Source organism: Perissodus microlepis, chromosome 7 (assembly GCF_051167445.1).
Source record: "Perissodus microlepis isolate ML-2025 ecotype Zambia chromosome 7, ASM5116744v1, whole genome shotgun sequence".
Lineage (NCBI taxonomy): Eukaryota > Metazoa > Chordata > Actinopteri > Cichliformes > Cichlidae > Perissodus > Perissodus microlepis.
In genome coordinates, this window is record NC_140467.1 from 45078737 (window position 1) to 45093244 (window position 14508).

Consider the following 14508-nt stretch of genomic DNA (forward strand, 5'->3'; position numbering starts at 1 on the left):
TTATAGCTTGTAGTCTGTGGTAGGTTTGTCCCCTTTAACCATCTATATCTATCCAAGTCAACATATTTTTCTACATCTTCACTTCAGGGAGTATAATCCATCTCCAACTCATAATAGCTGCATTGGACTCAAAGGACCGGTTTGTGGCAGAGGCTCTAAAATGTCATACTCACTGCACTATGTCACAATTGTGGAGTGGGCATCTGTAAGAATTCAGTGCCTATGTTCCTCTAAGACTGGATGTATACAAAAACCTCTGACACAACTGACACAAGTAACAGGCTAACTGCCAAAATAAATTGGCAAGACAGCACTTAGCTAAGCCGCCAACCATGCCCCTTTACAGCTAGGCTGGCAAACAAGTTGTCCTACTCTATCTTCTAAACATTTGCAGTTACTAGATCTCAAATTAATTGAACATTTTGAGCTGACATGTATGTAACAGCGGTAACCTCAGCCAAACCCAGCTAAAAGATCAAATGAGTAAAAACGTCATGGAAACATGCTCAGTCCATTCGGTAGAGTTTTAGAGACATATAGAATCAGTGCCATGCTGTTGGGCTTTTTTTTTTCCTGTGATAAATTTCACCATTAGACCATGTCTACTTTAGCCAAATGCAAGCATTTGTCCATCAGTGATTTTGATTACCAAATTTTATTTAGCAATACAATCAGTGGTCCTAGGGAAAATTTCTTATTAAGGATTAATAGTGTTCTATGTGTTTTAGTATTCCAACCATTGTAACTTGCACAGCATGTGCAACCTGTAGGAGTCCAATAACAATCAAACAACTGTTTGTATTTCTCATTGATGAAAAAAACTACGTTTATAATGAGGAAGCTTTGCATTAGTGCCTGCACAGATGTCTGATGTCATCAAAGATTGATTGTGATATACCCTGCTGGCTGTCCTGATGTTCACGTGCTGTTCTGCCGCCTCATTAGTAGTCTGATAATGACACAGTTAATCAAGTATTGCTTGCCAAAGTCATACACAGCATAAATTCTGATTTGGGGTGCTGCAGATCATTGATTTTCTTTTTCTTTCTTACTTAAAATCATATGAGGATTTAGGTATGGAATCAGTGTATCTGGTAGCATTCTATATCTGTATAATGTGTATACCTCTATAACTTAATAGAGAGTGTATTCAGAGTGTATAAGAGTACGGTGTTTTAAAAATGTTTGCGTCTTATTTCTCGTAGTAATTCTGATTTTTGCAAGTGATTACATTTTCTAGAATACTTTTGTTACCTTTCCTGTTGATATGAATCCTATCAAAGACAATGTGAGTGAGAGTGAAACAAAAACAAAGAAACAACAGCAATGAAAAAGTAGGGAAGAAGAAAAACAACTTTTTATCATCTTGATCAAACTAAATTAAAATATACAAAATAGACACATGTTCAAGGTCATTTGCTGTCTTCATAGGGAAATTTGTATTTGACTCATATAATAATATATCACGGTAAGAAACACATACAAGACTTTAGAAGCTGTCGCACTTCTCTGGTGATTCTCTGAGCAGGGCAGTCAGGGCACCAGCATCTTTCTCATGAATGCCCGTCACAACGAATATCCATATAAACACTGTTGATGGAGCTGTTCTACTGCTGGCTGAGGGTCTGTCTCATCCTCTTTGTTAAATTGGCTATTCGATTAGGCAGACAATTGACAGAAACATGGTTTTCATTTTAAGAAAATTCTTCATTCTCCAATGTGGAGGACAGTTCTTTCAGTAGAGACACATTAGGTGTCTGTAGCTTTCATAATCATTTCAATTGTGTCTTAAGGATACAGTTGTTTTGCCATCTATCATTCCAGACTTATACACTGTGGAAATATGTCACATAATACAAATACAATACAAAGCTACTTATTTATTTTGCCCTTCACATTAGAAATTTAAGTATAATATTAAATCCATGAATTCATAGTTCAAAATAATTGATACATTTAAACATGTTTTTAGTATATACAGTGCTTTGAAAACATATTTGTGTCCTAAGATTAGATATTTTTCATATTCATTAAACAAATTCTAATATTTGTTTGAATTTGCGTGATCGAACTAATTCTACTAGTACAAAAAGATAACCCAGGTAAGAATAAAAAATACATTTTTATGAGACTGTGCGTATTCAAGCTACTATAAATACTCTGGGTAATAAGAGTGTTAGACAGATGCTGAATGAACTAATAGTGAATAAACTTATTAAATATTGAATCCCACAGAGGTCAAATTTTGAACATTTTACAAACTATTTCAATGGAACTGACTTTCAACCTGCTTACCTGCAGATGGGAAATGTGGAAAACATTTCTGCTGTATTGATGGATGTTTTTTATCCTGATTGTAAGTTTGCACTCCAAAGCAGGACTTACAGCCATACTAAATCAATATTGGAGGAGCAAAGCCCTTGTTCTCTGTGTTTATAGATCCGTGCCTTCTGATAGACTTTGCTTCCACTGCACATTTTGATCACTGTCTGTCTGCAGCCGACGTGACTGGAGAACTGCAATTTAGGCTGCCTTTATTTATAGTCAAGTAATAGGAAAATACAGATTTATCCTAAATGCATTTTGTTTTGAATATGTTTTGCATTTTGAATATCAGACAAGGTTAACATATATTACCAATGTTATTAGTATTACTAAAAATATGTATAATGCTGAATGTGCTTTTACATGCTCATTTTACATGCTTTTACATATGTATATGTATACATACATATATATATATATATATATATATATATATATATATATATATATATATATATATATATATATATATACATATTGACAAAACTTAAGAACATCTGAGCTGAGCTGTTGTTCTACTTGATGATAAAGGTTGAAGATATTTAACAGTACAAAGAAAGCATTGTATGTTCAAAAATACTAATAGGTATGAATGTTTTAACCCAGACCTTCCCAAAGTGTGTTATACAGTAAAGTTACAGTGGGATCCAAATAACATCAGGCTGATCCTGCCACGATTTGTCCCCCGGTTCAAATCACAGACAAACAGTATCCCACAGCTGTTTATGTTTTTGAACCCATTTTGCACTGAGAGGCATTTTTTGAAAAATGTATTGATAGCAATGTTGAATATTATTACACACGAAAAAAACAACTACACATGAAATAATTACATCGTGACGCCTCTGCCTTTGTAAATGGAGGGACAGTAACTGTGTGTATATGTAAGCATGTAATACCTGCAGATAGTCAGATTAACAGTATTTTGTCTCTATCTGCCATTCTGCAATTCATCTCATGTAAACAATAACGTGAAGCACAGCGTGACGTGAAAAAAAGCACATACCTTTGACGTTGCGTGATGAACTCTGTATTCCTCGTCCACACGTAAACGCAAAAAAGGAGTTTTAAAAAATCTCCGTTTCGGTGATTCAAAACGCCGTTTACGTGTGGACGAAACAGCTGCGTTTCGGGGGGGGGAACATTTTTCTTGTAAAACAAAGGGGGGCCTGGCAAAAAGAGCTTGGGAACCACTGTTTTAAGTTAAAACAGTGGTTTGTTAAAACTTTTAACCAATAAAAGCATGGATTTGTGTTCCATTCTTTTATGTAACTGCTGGATTGCACCACCCACGCTACAAGTTCACTGCCATTCTGACTGTGCACAGCCATGTTTGTTTCACTTGATAGAACAGACCTATTAGGTGGCTATTTTATCCTGTTAAAAAGCAAAAGACATCAATTTTGTGTCTAAGACAACTCATTACTAACCCTCATGCAGTACGTGATAAGCACAAGAAACCCTTCTTGCATGACATTAGCTCCTTAACTTACCCATCACCAATCCATTCCCACCCCTTTCTCAAGTTAAAAAAAAAAACCCTCTCCTCTTGAAATACGCTATTGGTCCATCGGTTTGGATCAGAAGACATGTAGCCCTCTCAGCTTTCGATGTGTGTGTTTGTGCGTGCGTGTTTGTGAGTGTGTGTGTGTCTTTGTGTATGTGTGCTATATGGATGGTCTCTCTTCTCCACACGCCCTGCCTTCCTTTCCTGAGAAACTGATTCAGCAGCCACTGTCAGGTCTGCTTAATTTTGTCATGCTTGACTTCCTGCTACCTGGACTCTCATCTGCCAAACCCCCTTAATCCACTTGTCACTCACAACAACAAAAAGCTCGGGATCTGCTCCTTGAATGAAGATAGGGAGGTGGAGCATTGGTGGGTGTATAAGAGAGTTATTCTGCAGATTTTAGTGCAGGTGTGCAAGCACAGGTGCATCGCAACTGCTGTGGGAATTTTAGAGTTATGGGGATTTCAACACTATTTCTAGCCATTACCCAGAATAAGGCAAAGAATCTGTCAAAGAATTTGTCAAATATATATATATATATATATATATATATATATATATATATATATAGATAGATAGATAGATAGATAGATAGATAGATAGATAGATAGATAGATAGATAGATTCGGGCACACATTTTGAAACAGGCCTTCACAAATGAAAATGCAAAATTTGTCCAGCTGACCTTGTATAGTTATATCTTTGATGACATTTACAAGACAACATCCTATTTATATATTAGGTAGCATTCGCTGCCTAATTTCTCATCTCATCACACTAAGAATTGTGTGATTGCAAATGCCTGGAAAACTACAGAAGTCTAAATAATTATGATCAGCTGGGCTTGAAATTAACACCAGCTAACTCACTCAGAGTAGTTAATATTTGACTGCAGCAGACACAGTTTTACCTCAGGGCTTGTTAGCTTCCTGCTCTATTTCCAAACAAACACAACTTTTCTCAGTTCTTTCTCCGATTGGTATGATTTTATATGGTCCTTCCCAATCTACAATTTCTGTTAAATAAACATACATATTTGTACAGCTGTCATTTCAGGGCACATCTACATGTTTTTACAACTGCTGCTCCTAGCCCCCTCTCCTCACTGAAAGGGTGAATCAGTCTGAATAAACAGTGAGCAAGCAGTTGCATGCAGCAGGCTCACACTACAAATACAGTTGTGTGTTTGTTTTTCCTTTGTTGCTGTTGTTTCAGTTATTCGGTGAACACTGATGAAAACAAATATATTGTCTTTAGCAGTAAAATCATTCCTGTGCACTAATGCACATTATCATGTGTGTATGTGTTGCAGATTATCATCTGACCCTGACTTCTCATAAGCATCCATATAGGAAACTTGTCTGTCCAATCAAAGTGTTTACTATTGTATGTGTATAGTATATCTACTTTCAGTCTTCAGCCTGTGGTGCCATCATTAACACTAGTTATCTATCGTCGTGCTTGCTCCTCTATACTTTGGCAAAATATGCTAATTAAGACACCCAGTATTACATTCAGATTATTTTCACCATCCTTACAGTGGCTAATGTATATTCATGAAATGCACTGTGTTTGTGTTTTTGTCTTTTCACTTTAATTTATTTGTATTATGCAACATATGTCTCTCTAGAGGAAGAGAAAGTAAGTGTTTCTCTGACTGTCTAAGTGAGCACACGGGTTATTTATTCCCTATGAAATTCACTTGTCAACTTCGCGCACTGCCTTTGCACTGAATATCACAATACATCTATACATGTATTATGAAAAAGCATAAATTCATGCACAACAAATCAGGAACCAAAAATATTTGTATGTGAATGTGCATGTTTAAAATCTGCTAACCTTGATGGCATTGGTGGAAATCTGGATCTCATGCAGCTTCCTCATTGTACCGTCACGGTCAATGAAGTAAGACGAAGCCAACTGATGAAGGGCTTCCACATTCTGAGTAGCGTTGGCAAGCTTTCTGTCCAGCTTGTTTTTGGCCAGGTACATTGTTAGTGCCTCCTCCCCTGCAAGTGGCAAAAAGAAATGGAATTATATAAGCATGTTTTTTAAGAACTTTTTAAGGCAATGAAGACATTATTTTTTAATTCAGTGTACTACAAAAGCGAAGCAAGAGCTGTACATATATTGAATGTGAAAGTTGTCATATTCAGTCTTATCTTGGTTGCCGGTGGAACTCTCAATATAACAGAGAAGTCAGAGATGAATACCAATGCTAGGAGCTTTAGCTTGAGAAACCAGATGCCTTAGGTTTCCCAGAACAGTCACATATTTGCTGCTTCATCCCCAGCTGGCACCATCCCCGGAAAATGCCCTTAGATTTACCCCTATTGGGATTGCATTATTTCCAGAAGAGGTGTAGTGATATAGAATTTTTACCACAATACCACAGGAATTTCATCCTGTGGTGTTGTGGTAAATATATCACATCCGAATTTTTCTTGGAAAAGAACCCAGAAAGGGAAAAGGATAGGCATGCTACAAACACACAAATAATTGATGACCAGCATTTAAGAATGCAAATATTTTAAAAGAAAAATACAAAACGGGTAAAAGTAAGTAGTGGAACCAGTTTAGCTACCTCAAGAAGACTGCACAAATCCCAGATCCTCCCCCAGTTATATATTTTTACAAAAATACTGTATTCAGTTCAATCACATTACTGATCCTATACTGATTACATACTTCATAATTTAAATGCTATTATCAAAGATGACAAAGTAAGTCCGTCTTTACACTTCAGAAAACACTTGAAAAAGAGAAGTAGGTCTGTCAACTCACTGAATTCAACCTGATCTTGCAGAAAGTGTCTGTAAGGTCAAGAATATGAAAGTCTAGATCAGCAAAGGGCCTAAATATTTACAGAGCACCAGACAACCATTTCAGTTTGCATGTCTTGTGCTCGTTTGTTGACTCACTAAAAAGAGCTGAACTGCTCAATCAGTACACATCATATTTCTCAGTCTTTCATTCCCACAAGGAGAAACAGATTCATAAAAAGCAAACAAGCAAATATCAGGTCACTTCTGCAAGCTTACACAATCTATCCTGCAAAGATTACTGTTCAAATGGCAAACCATATGCTTGGAACTATTTCAAGAGCGTGTCACATATGTTCAGGTTTACAGTGCTGTGAATGGTTATTTGGCCCCAAGCGATGCATTGGAATTGGTCATTTAACTTGTGGTGACCGTGACTAGGGGTGGGTAGCAGTCAGGGCCAATGTCTCATGCCTGGTTAGAGTACAAACACTGAGGGGACGAGGGACGATTCTCCGATGCTGCAATGCTCTCTCTCCCTCAGGGGTTAGCAAAGTTACTTACATACACTCGACTTACACCACTGCACAAGAATAATAGTCCCACATTAAGCCCTTGATCTGCCATTTTTTATCACTATTTCAACTTAGTGTAGCATAAAGGTCTTCTATACATAAATATTTTGTGGTTATTGCTAGCTGGCCAGGAAAAATCATTACCTCTCTGGCTTTAAAAAAGTCATTTGTGTGCACCTTTCTATAAGTAATACATTGTGTTACATTATTGCGGGGCACCTCGCTGGCACATTGCCAGAAATAATCAGCTCGTGTAGGGTGTATGTGTTTAAAGCTGAGAGGTATTTTAAACTGTTTCATCTCAAATCAGTGTTTCCGTACATGTTTACAAGCATGTTTTCTGAATATCTTTTTCTTTTTTTTTCACTTTCCTTGTGTTTGCATGAATGTAGAGGTCACGGAGGATATGTGACTGCCTAGTGTAATGGAATGGTAGGGAGAGTCCCATTTTATGCCAGTGGTCATTTGTGGGAAACCTTTTCAAAGAACCCAAGTGAGTGCTTTCAAATGACTTCATAACCTAGTCACAGATTCACAGGACACACACACATACACACACACACAAACATGCCCTGCATTTGCTGTTTGGTGCTGCTGTCTTCAGTTACTTTAGTTACTTCGTTAATCTTCTTCAGTTACAGAAAAATTACATCTATTTTTTGTACTTAACTATATATACATATGTTTGATGACATTGTGTAAATAATAAACCAGTATAGGATGAATTCTATTTCACAACCCAACAACTACTCAGCTCTATTGTAAACATCTTACTTATCTTATGAATAATCTCGTCATTAAAATAGGTTAACGCTTATAATAAAATGTACATGTAACACTCACAACCAATTTTCTACCCTTCTCTTCAGCGGCATAACGCTATTGCCAGTTACACATTTGCTTCGGGTTTATGCAAGATATATTCTGGTATAATGGAGTAAAAGATATTGCTGTTGACAGAAGCGTTGGCAAGTTTCACTGGGCAGTTTTACTCTACAACCAGAGGCACAGCCATAGTTCTGCATATGAACTTTAGCCTTGGGCAACCATAAGTCATTTCAATAAACTATTTCTTCTTTTTCATGGCAGAAGATATGAGACACTGAATAAGTCTCATTCAGTCAGTCTGTGTATTCACAACAGAGTGTTGGTGGGCAAAGGAGTCTCCTCAGCTAACATGCAGTTATTAGTGCAACAGCTCTAACAGAGCGTAAAGTAAATGCACTCTTTCTCAGTTAACTACAAATACATTTTTAAAAAATGCACTGTGGTTGTTGTTGTTAATGTAGATTAGTTCTTAGTGGCAAAAGCTAGGCAGAAATGAATGTTGTCAATTAAAGCAACAGTGTTTGCTGTTTTGCAAAATGTTTGAGCAGAACGTGTATTTTTTAAATCCCTCCACACAAATGTATGTAGGACAATGAACTCTCCAAAGTAGCTATAGTTGTCTGCTGAATTTAATTGGATGTGTCTCCTTTTAAGCTTTTTTTCTCTATTCCCTGACTCAACTCAGATGCTCTATAGTTGGCTGTACACACACCCATGGAAGTCACAGTGAAACAGCAGTTCTCTCACTTAAAGTGGAAAAATGATTTCAAGCATGTGAAGGATAGAAAATGACAGATGTGCTAAAATATATTCCTTACAGCTTTAGCAAAATGCAAATCTGTCCTTCACATTCCCTAAAAGCAATACCTCCTCTAGCATTTATATACAGCCTTACTTTTGCAGACGTCTTCACTACTGACACACCGAAAGGTTGAATTTTCCTGTCAGCAAATGTGCTTCACTTACACTATTGTTCTCAGGCAAAAAGCCTGAGGTGTTAAATATTTGTGCCAACTGTTTTATGTACATATTATTTACTTAATTATTAATTCATTTATTTCATCTTCAAATTCAGTTAAAACATAAACTGAGGTATATTTTCACTTTAACTGCTTCAAGTCTTTTAAACTCAGATCTAGGGCTGCCACAAACTATTATTTTGATAGTCGACTAGTCACCGATTATTTTTGCGATTAGTCGACTAATCAGATCATGCATCCATTGGACATAAAACGTATAGATTATTGCACCAGCATGCATCTGCTCTTATATAACTATCATTAGCTTACAGCTTTAAGTGTTTAAGGTATGTGCTAACTAAAAATAAAGACAAGATGATAGTTTATTAAATTTTAATGAAATTTGCAGATTGTTTCGGTGAAGTTTAATAAACTCCTTGCTATCTAAAATATAACGAGACACCGGAGTATATTCTCGAGCATCTCACACTTCTGATAATCAGTTGTCTGCTTGACGTTTATTCAGCTGTGTAAAAACTATAACTTTGATCTCAGCCAAACCAATTTACTCAGGAATAAATAAAATACTAAAAAAAGCCAAACAATAACATTTTTAAGTTATCTAAGTGACTTATATGTGTTTAACCTGAGTAGCGAAAGACGGCGGTGGGTTTGAAGACGATTTGCCGGGAGTCCGGTGTTCTCACCGGCTCTAGTGAGCCTTGCCCCCAGCTAGCTATCGAGCTAGTGGGTAACAGACGTCTCCGAAAACGTCGGAGCGCTTTTGAAAATATGTGGTGTCTTGATAAACTGAGCAGATATTTGAGGTTTACACAGCTACATTCTCAACTGAAAATATGTTAAACGTTTATTTTGTGACCCAGAAAGAATAATAAGAGTAATATTAAAACTAACTAGCTGCCGCCATTGTTGGAAACTGAGCAGGGCTGCGCTATGAATTCTGGGACAGAGCTACTTCCTCTTCTTCAGGGTTTAACGGCAGCTGGCATCCTTGTACATGCTATTAAATCAGTCGTCGTCGATTTTGATAGTCGACGTAATCGTGACTAGTCGACTAATCGTGGCAGCCCATATTTGCAGGCAATTAGTAACACAGAAAGCTAGTTCATTAGCATTCATTAGCATAGCATTGATCCTACCTCTTTTACATGAAACTCTTTAACAACAACAAATATAAATGACAAACTACCCAACTGAATTAATTTTGCCTTTAATTAAAAAAAGTAAAAACAAAAGATATTGAGAAGAGGCTCTAACTATGTACACCTTTTTATTAGCTCTTTAGAGCTCAAAGACAAAGAAAGAAAGAAGTAACGACTCATGCTAGGTGACATAACAATGGTAATTCATTGTAACATTTTCTTTCAGTTTCCGGGTGGGGCGGAGGGGCTCTAATGGCGCTCTTCTTCACACTTGAACACTCAACTTTAAGTTGCCTGGGAGAAGGAGAATTCATTTCTTTCCTCTCAAGTGTATAATGACTCATGAGACCACAAAGTGTAGGTGGCTAAAGAGAGAATTAGCCTCCTCTTCTTACTTCATCTCTAGTATTGAATGCACATTTCTTGGTTCATATAACCGTGTTCTTTAATGGGCAATTCCAAGATTGACATAAGAGTGTGCTGACCCATAAATTGAAACAAAGGCCTGAAGGTTAAAGAAAACATGATGATAACTCAGGGGCAAAGTAGATGAGCTCGGGGATATCTGTAAAAATATAGAGGAACCACATATAGTGATGCAATTCAATAACCTTAAGGAGGATGCTGTGGGTGAAAATGATACTGTGGTTATTTTCAACTGTTTTAGCCATCAATGTACCTGGTGTATTAGGATTCTTCCTAATTTTATTTCACCCCCATATGATGTTTCAGCTCAATATTGTATTTCCAATTTCCAAAAAAAAGGTGTTGCAGGATGAATCACTTTACAGGGTGGGTTATACAATATCCCAGTTCTAACTCTTCACATCTAATATTCATCTGCACAGTGTAACTAAATAATTAAAGCCGACTTTATATTTGAAAGTAAAGAAATCTGCTACCAGGTTTACTTTTTTCCCTTAATGCTTAAGCATCAGTTCCACTTGAAGATATCACTTCTGACATACAAATATAGTTTGAGGTTACATAATTAAAAATTAAATTAAAAGACACCAGTACTCTCTGAATAATTGATACTGGGGTACATAAATGCACATTTCCCAAGCTTTGGCAAGTCTGGAGCAACATGACCCAAGCCTGTTGAACAGCATCATAATAATGACAAAAGTATAAAGAATATTTTTCAGAGGCATTCGATCATGAGCTACAGTACAAACGGCAATCTACACAAGTGAAGCGACTACTTGGCAATGTTTCATGCATGCAATTATATAATTCAAGGTTTGAATAACAGAGCAGATTATCTTACTAATTATATCTTTAAAATGCAGTTGGGAACATAATCAGAGTTAGCTGCCTTCATCCATCCCTCCGAGCTTGTGATAAGATAAGAGATAGCGAGGAGAAAGCATTTATTGTTAGGCTAGGAGAGCACAGGTGCTTACCTTTTTTTTTTAGGGTGAAGTACATTCAATATACTTTTGATGCTTTTTTTCTTTTCTTTTTCACTGTAAATTAATTGAATTGATTAATTCTATAGAAATTTAGAACAGTGTTGATATTCATAGTAACTAACAGTAGCTATAGAATGAATCTTCTATAATATATGCAATCTACACTGAAAAGTTCTATTTGATGATCTGTCATGCTTATAGATTAATCACAGAAGTGCACACTGTGTCCCTTAAAGTAAAGGTAAGTTTGAAGATCATATGTAAGTTGAATTATACTTTTTGCAAGGGTTTCTGATTCAGCTACACCTCCCCTTACACCTCAGCTCTTGCTATGTTTATTTATGTTTTTGGTGCAACAGCAGCTTACCTTCCCTACTTAACTTCTTCGGGATTCCTTTACTAATACCTTTCAAGTGCCCATGTAAAGCGTCATCATAATCACATTTATTGGTTTTCATACAGACTGATAATCTGTTTTCTGAGAAAAGTGTTCACTGCAATGATCAATTATCATGAACTGAAAATAGAAATAGGGTATGTAGAGCTTGTTTTCAACATTTTGCCCCATGTAAGGAATCTAGTTATTTTTATGAAGTTCTTGTGTCTTTGTCTCTCTACTTAATACATGTTTCTGAAATTGTTTCCAGATGAAAAATCTAGCAGACAGCATGCCATTTCCATTTCGTTGATTGCCTGCAATTCTGTACAAGTTACTAACCATGGACAGCTGACAAATCAAGACACCTGGCAATTTCCTGTAATTTTCTCATTAATGTTTTGTCTTTCATATAGTCATAAACTGTTTATATATATTCTTAACTCTTTCCCCCCTGGATGCCTACTAGAGTAACCCTTGTTTCTGTTTTCTGAACTGAGCGGCTGCTGTTCAGACCTGCCTCCAGAACAAAATGACTGGGTGCACAAGTTAGTGAAAGTGATTTCTGCATATACAGCTTACTAGGGCTACCCTTGGAAAAACCTGCTCTAGTGCTCATCAAACCACGTCTTTAATGACACATTCTGAGGTGTTAAAACTCATCATAAAGGACACAGGGGAGGTCGTCAAATGTCATGTTCATGGGAGAAAGAGTTAAAGGTTATATTTTCTCTGTAATGAAACAGCTACACTTTAATGGAAACACTTATGCTCTTGTTTGTTAGTCACTTGAAAATCCCAGCTTTTTTGATTTGGTTGGAGAACATTTTCACGTCCGCTTTCTTCTGCTCTTTTGTGATGTAGCTGCGGCTGAGTTTTTCAAAACCACGAAGAAAGAGTTGGCCTCAAGCTGCTTCACAGAGTTGATGTGACATTGTTAGCAAGCTGGTAAATAAATAATCCTGGACAATATTAGGTTGAATTTTCACAGTGGAAATCATGCAGGGGCATTTGATCGTAATATTAACAAAAAGGAATAAAACTTACCAAAAACTTGCTTTTTTTTGTTATACTGTGTATCATCAGATTTTTTAAAAATACATTACATATGCATGTCCAAAACTCCTAACAGACCTGAAAGACTTTTCTTGAAAGAAATCCTCCCTTACATATAAATTCTTTCATTGACATGAGCCATTTAAGCAAGCCATGTGTAATAAGCTTTTTCAGCCAGTGTGGAAAAACAAGTAATATTGTTAATCAAGCATGGAAGTGAGCAAATGAAACATGTGAACCTCTCTTACCTCCCAGGGTGGCTGAGATGAGAATGTGAGTTCCATATTTCTTAATGATAGTGTCAATGAACTGCTGAGTAGTGGGCCTGCGTCCCAGCAGGCGTACACTGCGCTGGAACTCAGGCATGAGTGGCACAGGGTTCCGAATAAGATCCCTCCTTTCAATTGCAGTGTTCCTCACCTTCCAACGTGCAAATTCCCTGCAAAACACCAGGAAAAAATTGCTCTCAACAACATACCTTATATTACACTACTAACATTAACAATTAACATTAACAATGCAGCTACATTACTTATAGAAATTCTATCTGAAAAGCTAGTGCACACTGGGGTCTTTCATGTGAATACAACTGTATGAGGCAATAAAACATAAAAAAATTTAAAAAACAGAGGCCAATAATGAAGATGCACTGTATTCTCTTCTGTTTATTCAGTCTGGCACAACCATGCATAATCATTGTTGCTTAGTTTGTAATCTGACCAGCTTCCTGCGATGTTCCTCTGTAATGCAGTATGTTTTCCTGAAAACTGCTCAAGGTCATTTCCTCTTCATCATGCTCTGACTTAATTCTCAAGAAAGAAAATATAAAAATACACAGTGCACTATCAAAAAAAAGCAACACTGACTTAACTACAACTCATTCTGCCCTTGATGTTTTCATGTTTTTGCAGTGTAAAAAGATCATGGAGAATAAGTGTGAATGTTTATGAAGCTTGTTTCTGTCCATCGAGACCCACATCAAGAAAAGATTTCACCGAAAACATTACAAATATCTCTATTCAAGAATTCCTGGTGTATTTTTTAACTGTAATTGATTGTTTATTGCTATTTTAATCAGAAACTGCCATTATCATCTTCCATTCTTTCTGTAAATACAAAATCATTTCATCCTTTTATTGCATACATTTCTTTTATGTGAATGTGTATCTAGAGGTTTATTTAGAATTTAGGAAAAACACTTTTTTGATTACTGCAGTGTGTTCTAATCGTCAAATGCTGCAAATTTCCATATGGCTTTGACAGATTACATCATTACATAGTTATGACGTTATTTTCTGTTCAGTGCATCTCTGAGAAACAGCAGCTCTGCCGCCGATTTTGTTTGTCATATACTTCATCTTAGATTATTTAAAAACCACGTGATAATTTGATTGGTCTGACATCCAGCTTCTCTCTCTGGTGGAAAATATACGTCTAATGAGGCCACGTTTGGTCCCAGTGCCTCCACCTGTTCCTAAACCCATGAGGATTTCCAGCTTTCTCACTGGATCTTGGAGAGCAAGTCCCTGCAGGGAA

At 36.6% G+C, this 14508-nt stretch overlaps 1 protein-coding gene across 2 annotated transcripts in view; it reads right to left on the reverse strand.

Annotated features, from left to right (window-relative positions):
* The window catches only part of brinp1 (bone morphogenetic protein/retinoic acid inducible neural-specific 1), a 105629-nt gene that overhangs the window by 40204 nt on the left and 50917 nt on the right, over positions 1-14508 (reverse strand). For both annotated transcript variants that reach the window (XM_084935336.1, XM_084935337.1), the window contains exons 3-4: positions 13221-13411; positions 5678-5847 (exon numbers count right to left, since the gene is read on the reverse strand). In XM_084935336.1, coding sequence (XP_084791462.1) covers positions 5678-5847; positions 13221-13411 — 361 coding nt within the window. The remainder of the gene's footprint in view (positions 1-5677; positions 5848-13220; positions 13412-14508) is intronic.